The sequence below is a fragment of the Petaurus breviceps genome, unplaced genomic scaffold, assembly GCF_028583685.1.
Source record: "Petaurus breviceps papuanus isolate PSGF00001 unplaced genomic scaffold, PetGlider_PUasm1.0 37, whole genome shotgun sequence".
In the NCBI taxonomy this organism is placed as follows: Eukaryota; Metazoa; Chordata; class Mammalia; order Diprotodontia; family Petauridae; genus Petaurus; species Petaurus breviceps.
In genome coordinates, this window is record NW_027186296.1 from 47,826,067 (window position 1) to 47,838,871 (window position 12,805).

General features: G+C 35.2%; 1 protein-coding gene across 2 annotated transcripts in view; it reads right to left on the reverse strand.

Annotated features, from left to right (window-relative positions):
• The window catches only part of ENTREP2 (endosomal transmembrane epsin interactor 2), a 587,469-nt gene that overhangs the window by 150,757 nt on the left and 423,907 nt on the right, over positions 1 to 12,805 (reverse strand). For both annotated transcript variants that reach the window (XM_069098432.1, XM_069098433.1), the window contains exon 4: positions 2,286 to 2,420. In XM_069098432.1, the coding sequence (XP_068954533.1) occupies positions 2,286 to 2,420 (135 nt within the window). The remainder of the gene's footprint in view (positions 1 to 2,285; positions 2,421 to 12,805) is intronic.

A 12,805-nucleotide genomic window follows, 5' to 3' on the forward strand; every position in this document is an offset into this window, starting at 1 on the left:
CAATATAAATGTATCTTAACAGAAATCATAGATTCAATATAAATTATTATTCCTTCTAGAGATTACAGAGCCACATGTGAAAGGGCTAATAGAAAACTGGTGTGAAAGATGCCAAGTGACAAAAGCAGCTTCTTAGGGAAAGAATACATATACTTGACTTTCATTTTGAACTTGGAGGATTATCCAGTTATTCAATGAAAGTCATGAAATGTTGCAAAGCCCTTTATAAAATTAGTCTGATATATTAACATGCTTGTCAGTATGGTACATTAGTCAGAAAAGACAACTTGAAAATTTCTTTCCTATAAATTATTGACAACACAATGATTCATGTTTGCCACAAGTGAGGCAACTGAGAGCATGGACACAGAGTTGTTCTCAGAGTCAGGAAGATCCAGACTCAAGTCTTGCCTCTGATCTGTGTTGGGTGTGTGACCCTAATCATTTAATTCCTCAGTGTGCTAGGCAATTACACTACAACTATGGTTATAGAGAAGGTGACGATCTGCTTTGGTAGAGGATGTTCTCTCTTCAGCAAGTTTCCTATAATAACGAAATAGGTCCAATTGCTATTCCTTTCAAAGTCTCATATGAACTTCAGCAGGTCATTTGTTTCATTATGCTTTATCAAGGGTTCATGAATCATACAGATATTGCTTCATTTGGTACCATGTGAAGGTAAATTACTTCCCTTATTATATTTTCAAGATTCTTTACCTATAGGTAGGTGGTTAACTGTACAATGATAAACAGGCCCAAAAATGATATAAATACTGTCTTTCTTCAAATGACTAAGAAATTCTTTCCTGAACTTCAGGATACTAAAATATTCTTTAGATACAAGGGCTAGGATTTGGTTGGACTCTGTAAAGAGGCTATAACAGTCAAATTTTCTTCAAAATCCAGTTTTCAGATGAATACATGTTATGACTTAAGATGGAGTAGAGTAAGGAGACGCTACTTTCTAGTTCTTTGTAAAAATTTCATTTTATTTTAATCTTTGTGAGGCAGTAAAATGCATTCAATAGCTTTTTTTTTCTGTTTCTTATTGTATCTACATTGACAAATGGAATGATAGAGGAAGATAAGGTAAGAGGATTGGAGATGGAGCGGAAATAGATGATTTTTATTCCTATTTAAGTCCTATTTCTTCTAAAATATTCAGTAAAGAATAAAGCTCTGTGTTTTTTTTTTTACCACAGCTGTTCTCTCTATATAAAAAAAAAACAGATAGCAATTACTAATCATAATTAGAGAACGTGAACACCCTTACCGACAGTTGCTGCCCTGATTAGTTATAATTTGTTCATTTGCCTCATCGGACATCTTTCTCTCCATGAACAAAGTCAAAAGGCACAGATCTTGCAACTTTGTCCAGAGAAATGGGATCTGATCTTTAAGTATCAATATTTTGGTCATTTTCCTTCATATTCCAGTCATTTAAAATTAATACATAATGTTAATTATCTGAGATTATACCAAGCATTAGCACAACTATCATTTATATTTGAAAAAAAAACCTCAGTTTGATTTTGAATATTATAAACATTTTATAAGAAATCGTTTTTTTAAAAAATACTAAACACCAACAAACAGGAATCATCACTACATACTGTAAATTGTCTTTTTAAGTCATAAACATCAACTTTTAAAACAGTCGCATCCCTGGAAAATAGGAGAGAAATAACCTTTAATTCTTTTTTTAAAAATAATTCTTATTCTTATACCTTTTTAGCAACCCCAAATTTATAAAAACTAATTCAACTGCTTTTTTTATTCAGCTGAAAGAAAAAGAAAGGGAGTAATTTACTTCCTTATTCTAGCCAATTTTCTTTAATCAGTTGCTATACACTGGAAGAAACTACTGAGAGATGGGATATCCATTTCTTTGAATATTAAAAAAAATAAACAACCATCTGTCCAGGACTGAATAGTTGCAGATATGTCTGGAAGAAGTGAACTTCATGACTACATGGTGTTTAAAGGATGTTCCCAACTTTTAATTCTCTATTTTGTATATAACAGAAGTAGCAAGATAAAGCAGTAGAATCCCTTTTTACTTTAATGAAAAGTAAAATGAAATATTGCAAGCAATAACTATGAAAATATTTGTAATTGACATTATTACTACTTTTTAAATGTCAGAATTATTTTACCCTCTTGCTTTTGACTTATACTGTTGAATAAACCAGAAAAAAGAAATATGTAGTTTAATAATTCCTTTAAATGTTTGTGAGATACTGGATCCAAAGCAGTGAACAAAAGAAAAGCCCAATCCTCCTCACCTTTAAAGTCAGTCTCACAGCATTACAATCCTCTTGAAGTGGGTTGAGTTTCAGGGTTTCACCAAGATTGCTACAGCCTGATGACTGATGTTGCATTTCACAGCAAACACAGACTTCAACGCTGTCAAATTTTATCTAAAGAAAAGAGCACAAAAATATGTTATAACCAAAGAAATATTTTAATTATTCTCATTTAAATTTTACCTGGAAAATTAACAGGCATCATCAATTAAAGAAAAAAAAAGGTCTCAAAATTTCTAACACCAGTTTTGAATAATATATAATTAGCAGAGTAAAACTGTTTCTATTGATGAGCATAATGAAAAATAAGGCTAGAAAATGTAAAAAAAAATAAAGATATATGTTTAAAAATTGTAATGGGAATGTATATTTTTAAGATCTTCCCTGCCCCTAGGCTAAAGTGCACCTGGAGCCTGGGGTGGGAAGCTTATTTTTCAGTAGATACTTTTTGATTGGCCAGTGGGTCCAGAAGGTTTTTACATTCTCTGAGCCAGGAGAAGGCTATATAAACCCATATTTGAGGCTTTGCTTTGGGGCTCACTTTGAGAAGTGTTCTGTGATTTGATCAGATGAGACTCTGGGAAGCAGTAGTTGAGAGCCCCCGGGCTTTGAAAAACCCAGATGTTGATTTGGTATGGATATAATGGTTGGACAGTTTGGAAATCTGTCTACTTGATCTGTTTCTCTGTCTTGATCATTCTGTCTGTATACTCTGAAGTTTGGGGTGCTGACCTTTTTCCCCTGAACTAGGTAAACGATACATATTTGACTGATTAAAGTAAGCTTGTTAACCCATTTTGAGTTGCTTTCCTTTAACAAAGCAGATCTAAGAACTTGTGTTGGCAGCTACCCTAGGGTGCTTGCTGATACAAAAATCCTCTTCAAAAGTGAGAAAACTAATCTGAGGGATATTATTCTACTCATGATGAGATAGATTATTGAAAAGAACAAAGTACCTAAATATTAAAACATGGGAACATTAAATGATCCAAAGAGTAGGCAAGAAAGCAAAGGATAGAAAAGAAATGAAATTACATTAAATTAGGAAAATGAGGAGAAAATAAATATTTGGTCTACAGTCATAACATAACTATTTTAAGCAGCTGATGAGAGGATGTAGATAAGGAAAAATGGAAATTGATAGCCTAAGAAAGAAAGAAAAATCAATAAATACACTGAGATGTCAAAAAAAGGTAACAATATTAAAGCACCAGATGTCACATTTTAAGAAGGATAATATAGCAGAAGCAAATAAATGAAAAGAATTTTATTCATTGATGTACATGTACTAAAAAATTGTTTCCAACCCAAGCAAATATCCTTTATACTTGGATAATATGTTTCATAGTTTATTTTTCCTTGTTACCAAGTTTAAAATGAACAACTAATTGGCCAACTAATGATCTTTAAATGTTTATTTGTTTCATAATTAATTATTCAGGTTACCTTTTTCAAGAAAAAGAAACAAATTAAAAAAACTGCCTCAAATTCAGCAACATTTAAATTAATTAATTATAAATATTCACTATAAATGAATATTCACATTAATAGCATTATATATAAATAGAAATGACTCAAAGACCAATTCCCTATCCATTATACCACCCTATTTAGTCACCAAGTATCTAAGCATTCTACTATGTGACATACACTGTATTATACACTACAGTTACAAAGAAAAGAGGAAAAATGGTTCTTTCCCTCAAGGTACTCACATGGTAATGGTGAAGATTGGGGAGACAGCATGCACTAACTACACACACACACACACACACACACACACACACACACACACACTCATACATATGCACATACATACAGTTTAAATTAAAGGTAATCTCAGAAAGAAAATGCAAGATACCTGTGGGGTTGGCAGTTAAGGGAAAGGCTTCCATCAGGAGGTGGGCTTTGATATGAAAGTGGCAAAGAGGTGTAGATGAGGAAGTTGAACAATGCAGACATGAGGGGCAGCAAAAAGAAAAGCACAGATTCAAATCAGATATCGATTTGCAAGAGTGAGGAACAGTAAAAAAGGCAATACAGCAGGATTATAGAATCCATGGATAGGAGTAAAGTATGAAACTAGAAAGGTAGGAAGGTGTCAAATTGTTAAAAACTTTAAATACTACATAGATGATTTTATATGTGATGGTAGCTGGAGTTTGTTGACTAGGTGGTTAACATTGTTTGAACTGTGCTTTAGCACTTTGGCACCTGAGAGGATGATGGATTGAAATGGGGAAAGAAGAGGCAGGGAGACCAATTATAAGCCTATTGAAATAGAATAGGAAACAGGTGATGAGAACCTAGTCTAAGTAGCTATGTGAGAAGGGACAAGTAAAAGAGATTATTGTAGAGGGAGGAATGACAAAATTTGACAACAGGTTGGATACATGGGATAAGTGAGAATAAGACATTAAGGATGACATCTGGGATGTGAGACTGGGTGACTGGAAGAATGGTAATATCCTCCATATTAATGAGGAAGATGGGAAGAGGAGATTTTGGTGGGGAGAGGGGGGGAGATGAAAAATGTTCCTTTTGGATTACGACCTCTTTAATACCATGGAGATGAATTTATGCCATACAGTTCACTATGTTAGAAACACAATACTTGTGAGATTTAATAAATTAAATTTCATTTTTAAAAATGTTTATATGATGCTCATTATTGCATAGTCTTTTTCTGCATCTTAATAGTGCTCAATAGGACTTTTTGTTCATGTTTCTGAAACAAACTGTCTTAAAAAAAAGTTTAAATTCACCTTAGTTACTATGTCATTCTAATAAGCCTAATACATAGATGGGATTTTAAACATTAATATATATATATATATATACATACATATATAAAACAAAATATTTAATCTAAAATCATCATAAAAGAGTAATATAATATATTTAATATAATTTATTGAGCCTCAAACAAGAAATTTTCAGTGACACAAATCATCATATAGTTGGATAGCATCAGGAAGGAATGTTTGACATAGAAGCCTAGAAAAATTAGACCTTGTAAATATTCAGGAGAGGAAAACAAAATTCTAGAATATATGAATGAAAAACTAGTGAATTTCTAGATAAAGGAGGAATTCCTATGGCTTTTGAGCAAAGTGGGGATGAACCAAAATCGAAGAGAAGTTGTAGATTCTAAAAACCTAAAACAGAATAGTGTCAAATAGGTAGATCTAGCATTCTATGGTGAATATCTTTGGACCTTCATGGATTAAAATTAATACTCTATTCAAACTCAATCGAGCGGTGGGGAATCTGCTGTCTCAAGGCTACATGTGGTCTTCTAGGTCTTCACGTGTGGATTTGTTCTGTGAAGTTTAGATTCAAAACCCTGTACCTGAAGACTCAGAGGGTCACATGTGGCCTCAAGGCAGCAGGTTCTCCACCCTTGCTAGACTCTCTCACCACTAGATTTTATGTAGAATCACTAAAAACTCATAGCCACTTTTCATGGGTGTCCTGCCCCTGATGATATTTTTACCAATTCAATCTGAACTAACTATTCTACCAGAGAGAAGAGAGCAATAGGAAAAAAGTAAGATTAACTAAATTTATCCTCTGATTTCATGAAGCTCACAATTTTAAAAAACACAAATAAGTCCAGCACAACACAAACTGGAAAATGATAAACTGGTTCTTACCATAAACTTTACTTCATTCATCATTTCAAATGAATGTGTGTGATGGCATGATCGCTACCCCCTACTCCAAAGTAATGAATTTTCAATTCATTTTTATAATGAAAATCAGTGATAAATTAGTATTCTCATTAGAAAAATAAAATTTAGAGCCATTTCTGACAGAATTCACATATTATGTAAAATGGAGGGAAATCTGTATAAAATTCTAGGAAGGTGAAGAGAGATTTGAGTCACTTTGTCTTTGGTCAGTTTGAGCCAGTTATGGACAATCATTAGTTGGAGCCATTCCAAAAGCCCCATTAAAAAGGTAAGTAAATTTCAGAAAGGAAAAGGATGCAGATTTTATACACATATATATGTATATATACATACACATAAATACATGGCTGGATAATTCAGCAGATAAAAGTACATGAAACACCTGAATTTAAATTCACTATGTAACCCAGGATAAGACATTTAAACTCTGTATGCCTCTGTATCCTCATCTGTAAAAATGGGGGATAACTGCACCTACCTTTCCAGGCTTGTGAGAATAAAATGAAATAATGCTTGGAAGGTGCTTTACAAACCTTAAATCACTATATAAAGGTTAACTATTGTATATAAATATAAGCACACATATCAGCCTCCAAAATAGTCAACTAATCTTGCTATTTCAGGACCAAGCTTGATGATTGTAATTACACAATGTTGTGTTTGAATTGTTGTTGCTGCTGTTGTTGTTCTTTACTTTTATTTTGTGGTCATTTTGTATAGTGTTTTCCTGGTTCTGTTTATTTTACTTTGCATCAATTTATTATGTAGTCACATGTTCCCCTATATTCTTGATATTCATCATTTATTACAGTACAGTAATATTTCATTATATCCACAGACCACAATTTATTTAGATATGACCTCCCACCACCACTCAAGTATATCTAGTTTCTTTCTAATTTGTTGCCACTACAAAAAGTGTCAGTATAATATGGTGTTGATTCTGCTTTTCTTTATGTCTTCACCTTCTTTGCGATATATATCCAACAGAACATGACTAGGTCAAAGGACAAGGATGTTTTAGTCACTTTTTAAAGTGTAATTCTAAATTGCTTTTCAAAAAGGCTGGACCAATACATATATTTAGAAGTAGCATCTTAGTGTGTATCTCTTTACACAAACTGTTTGACAATGTGCTATGTGGAGGGGTGGAACCAAGATGGTGGAGTAAAAGCAGGAACAACCTTGAGCTCTTTCCCCCAATCACCTCCAAATACCTGTAAAAATGACTCTGAACAAAATTTAGAGCTATAGAACCCTTAAAATGGCAGAGTGAAATAAATCTTCAGCTGAAAACAGCCTGGCAGGCCGACAGGAAGAGGCTAACACACTGGGCTGGGAGCAGAGTGCATGTGGGCTGCTCTGGCACAGAACTGGCTGGGGCAGAACTCAGGGAATTGAATCACTGGCAGTTGTGGCAATATCCAGACTTCTCAACTCAAACACCAAAAAAAAAGTAAAAGGTCAGTGGGGAGACTATTGGACCTGGGTGAGTGAAGAGCACAGTTTGGCCCCAGCCCCAAGGCAGTGGCAGCAGTGGTTGCTTCCAGAGCTCCAGGCTCATAGATGGTAGGAGGATCAAGTAGCTGATGAGAAGGTAATTGCATAGATCTCTTTGTTGGTGCTGAGGCAGGATTCTCTTGCTTTGTTCTGCTTGGATTTGGGTAACAGTCTTGGGTGGCAGTCCTGTAGTAAGGAGAAACACTGCCATGACAGAGCTTGTGGTGGCTGTGGAGAGGGAGGGCGTCCTTCTCCCAGTTCTGTGGCAGGTGCCTAGAAATGACTCTGACAATAGCTGTGCAAAACCCCAGAAATTTTGGTTGTGGCACTTTCCACTATGGAAGCAGAGTCCTACCTTGGCAAAGAGGTCAAAAGTCAAGTAGCTGGCTGGGAAAATGAGCAAACAGGGAAAAAAATCAGACTATAGAATCTTTCTTTGGTGACAAGGAAGATTAAAATGGAACCAGAAAAAGTCAACAAAATCTAAACTCCTGCATCAAATGCCTCCAAGAAAAATGTGAATTGGTCACAGGCCATGGAGGACCTCAAATAGGATTTTGAAAGTCAAATATGAGATGTAGAAGAAAAATGAGAATGATGCAAGAAGATCATGAAAAATGAGTCAACAACTTGCTAAAGGAGACCCAAAAAATCCTGAAAAAATAACATCTTAAAAAATAGACTAATTCAAATGGCAAAAGAGGTCCCAAAAGTCAATTTGGAGAAGAGTGCATTAAAAAGCAGAATTGGCCAAATGGAAAAGGAATTCCAAAAGCTCACTGAAGAAAATAATTCCTTCAAGATTAGAATGGAGCAAATGGAAGCTAATAACTTTATGAGAAATCAAGATTATAAAAACAGATCCAAAAGAATGAAAAAAATAGAAGAAAATGTTAAATATCTCATTTGAAAAACCATCGACCTGGAAAACAGATCCAAGAGAGATAATTTAACAATTATTGTATTACCTGAAAGCCATGATCAAAAATAGGAATTGAAAGAACCCACCAATTGTTTCTTGAAAAAGATCCCATAAATAAAACTTCTAGGAATATTGTAGCCAGATTCCAGAGTTCCCAGGTCAAGGATAAAATATTACAAGCAATGAGAAAGAAAAAAAAATTGAGTGTTGTGGAAACACAATCAGGATGACACAAGATTTAGCAGCTTCTACATTAAGGGATTGAAGGACTTGGAATATGATATTCCAGAGGTCAAGAATCACCTACCCAGAAAAACTGAATATAATACTTCAGGGAAAGAAACAGACAGTCAATGAAATAGATGACTTTCAAGCATTCTTGATGAAAAGACCAGAGCTGAACAGGAAACCTGACTTTCAAATACAAGAATCAATAGAAGCATGAAAAGGTAAACAGGAAAGAGACATTGTAAGGGACTTACTAAAGTTGAACTGTTTATATTCCTACATGGAAAGACAATATTTGTAACTCATGAGACTTTTCTCAGTATTAGGAGAGTTGATGGGAATATATATGTATGTGTATGTGTGTGTGTATACACGTGTGTGTACACACACATATTTAGACAGAGGTCACAAGGTGAGTTTATTATGAAGGGATGATATCTAAAAAATAAAATTAAGGGGTGAGAGAGAAATATATTGGGAGAAAGAGAAAGGGAGAGATAGAATAGGGTAAATTATCTCACATAAGAGGCAAGAAAAGTTGTTACAATGGAGGGGAAGAGCAGTGAGATGAAAGGGAATGAGTCCACCTTACTCTTATCAGATTTGGCTTAAGGAGGGAATAACATACACACTCAATTGGGTATCTTACCCTACAGGAAAGTAGGGGGGAAGGGGAAAGAGGGCATGATGAGAGAAGGGAGGGAAGATTGGGGGAGGGGATTGTCAAAAGCAAACACTTTTGAAAAGGGACAGAGTCTAAGGAGAAAATTGAATAAATGGGGGTGGGAGATGATAGATGGAAATATAGTTAGTCTTTCACGATATGACTATTATGGAAATGTTTTGCATAGCTACCCAAGTATAACCTATACTGAATCACTTATCTTCTTAGTGAGGGTGGGTGAGGAGGGAAGAAGGGACAGAATCTGGAACTCAAAGTTTTAAAAACAAATGTTAAAAAATTGTTACATGCAACCAGGAAATAAGTCATATAGGCAATGGGGTAAAGAAATCCATCTTGCCCTACAAGAAAGTAAGGGGGAAAGAGGGTAAAGGGGAGGAATAGGAGGGGATAGAAGGGAGGGCAGACTGTGGGAAGGGGTAATCAATATGCATGCCGTTTTGGGGTGGGGGGTAGGGGAGAGATGGGGAGAAAATTTGGATCTGAAAATCTTGTGGAAATGAGTGTTGAAAACTAAAAACAAATAAATTCTGGAAAAAGTGGGGAAAAGACAATGTGCTATGTGTATGATGAATTTCAGAGTTGTTTTCATTTTTATTTATCTTATTTTATGTAATCTGTAGTAATTTTTATTACAAGTGATCTGTAGCAACTTTTCATATAATTTCTAACACTTTAAAGTCTTTTTGAAAACTGTTCACATTTGAGAAATGGTTTTTGGATACATTTGATAACAGATCTTTGAGATAGTTGATAAAAGTTTTTTGGGGGTAAATTTCCTATTTGATTGCTTCCCTTATGCTGATATTGCAAACCTTTTCCAGTTCACATGCTCAAAATTATCAATTTTATCTTTTGAGATTGACCTTACTGGTTCTTTAAGCTAAATATTCTGTCTACCCTTAGTCAAAGCTATAAAAATTATGTCATTTGGTTCTTTCCCAATATTTTTCTATAGCATTATTCTTATTGTTCAGGTCAAATACATTTTATCTCATTATGTTCTAATGCATAAGATACTGGTCTAAATTTAATTTCTGCCAAACTGCTTTCCATTTTTCCAAGCAGTTTTTTTCAAATATGGATTCTCTCCTAATAATTAAGGATCAAATGAAATAATTATATAGCACTTATCACAATACCTGACAGTGTTAAAAATGCGACTTTTTATCATTATTATTGATGATTGAGTTCAAATCAGATATATTTTTTAGTTTTGTGACCCTGATCAAGTTATTTAACCTCAGTTTTATCAACTATAAAATGGGGATAATGATAGCACTTGCCTGGCAACTCTTCTATAGCCCTAAAATGTAAAAGGAATTATTTAATAGGTTAATATCTGCTTGTATTAACCTATGTAGCTAGCCTAAATAGCAAAGGAATAATTCCTAACTGAAAGATTACACAGTTCGATGCACATTTTGCCACACTGAAATTTCTCAAGGTTATAAAACTTTTGATGCTAAGTTTAAAAATATGAATGGAATTTCTCTATTCCCCTACAATTATTTCATGACATGAATTTTGAATATTATTTTATATTGGGTGGAAATAACAAGTGGTTTGCTTGAGAGGGGGTTGGGGAAGGCTTGAAAAGTCATTAGCTGCTGTGTCCTATGTCAAGACCCAGCTTATATAGTTCATGACAAAGAGTGGAACACGTTCACACATGTTTAGTCATACAATGACATTTTTAATCAGTAAAAGATTGTTCTTGTATGTAAAAAGACTGTATTGTAAAAGACTGTCACTTGTCAGTGAACATCATTACTGTTTCATTTTTGCCTTTGAATCCTAAGCACCAATTTAGCATAGAGCCTGGTTTTAATCCTGTTGTTAACATTTTGTATTCTGTAGATGCTGGTGTTTATTACCTAAATGTACATTACTTATATTCTCAGTATGCCTACTAAGTTTGCTAATTATGTAAATAGCTTTTGTTATGTATATGGTGAGCAATGTTTTAGAACTCTGAGGAAATATTTTGCTTCTCTAATTAAGAAAATATTCACTAGGTTACATGAGCAACAAGATAGAAAAGACATTTTTTTCAATCCCCACAACCTCTCAAACCTCTCCCAAACAGAAATTACGTGTCAAAGAGAAAACAACTTCAGCTGCCTTCATGTTTTAGGATATCAGAATCCAAAAGAAGGTAGTCTCCTCCCCCTCTGAAAAAAAACCCAAATCCCTAAAGAATTGAAGCCCCACTGACGCAGCATGCCTCCCCTACTTTCCGTGCTCAAGGACATGACACTGGCTTAATCAAAACCTTCCCCTGCACCCTATTCTCTCCTCTTTCCAGTGTTCTCCAGACCCCAGCTCCAGGCTATAGAAGCTTGTTTGGGTCTCTATAGCCAAGTTAGCCATAACTTTTCAGGAGCAAAATCCTGCTAGGGGTTATGGGCCAGAAGCTTCAATGCTGTAAAGCTCTGAAATTCTGATATAGAAGGGAACAGGTTCTGAGCTGCTGGTACTGGACCAGAGAACTGAGGAAAATACATATCACTAGGACATTCACTCACTCTGTGTGTGTGTGTGTGTGAGAGTGTGCTAGAGACCTAAGCTGGTGGATCATGAATTGTCCAATATGGGAGCAGGCTATGACACTATGGGATCCAGCCACAAAGTGAACCACTATTGAAGAAGACGGAGTCAGGAAGAAGTTGCAAGGAAAATAGTGGGGAATGAGGGGGCCTGAAAGTGCCAAAGAATTCAGGAAAAAGAAAACTAAAAGACCTTGAACACAAACAAATAATTCAACAGGAAAAACAGTAACAACAGAATAAAATATGGCTTGAGCTTGTCCTTCAATTACCTCCAATACCTGTAAAAAATGATTCTAAACAAATTTTAGAGCTACAGAACCTACAAAATGACCAAGTGAAACAAATCCCCTGCTGAAGACAGCCTGGCAGGCTGAGAGGAAGGGTCTATTGCACCAATGTACAGTCCCGGTGATGGGGTGCTTGGGGTGCTTGGGATCTATATCTGTAACAGCAATTTGTAAAACCAAATGGCAACATCAATTTGTAAAACCAGTTTGTACAATTGTAACTGCAATTTGTATTGTAAAATTGTAATAGCAATTTGTAAAAACCAGTCTGTAAAATCCCTTTCCCAGCCTCAAACTCTGCCCTTTCCCCCTATTCGCACTCTGCCCTTTCCCCCTATCTGCACTCTGCCTAGGCAACAACTTGTGACTCCTTTGTCCTGGCTTAATCTCCTCATGTCTCCTCCTGTCTGGCCCAAATCTCATCTCCAAGTTAAACTCCTTAAACTTTTATCTATGCACTGAAGTCACAAGTTCCTCTCAGTCAGCCCTAACTTTTATCTATGCACTGAAGTCCCTTACATCCATCTGGTCAGCCCTGAAAATGGCAGCCCTACCCTTTAAAAGTAAAAGCCTGTACCCCTTTCACTTGCAGGTCCCCTAAGGATCCTTGCCCATTGTAAAGCGTAAAATAAA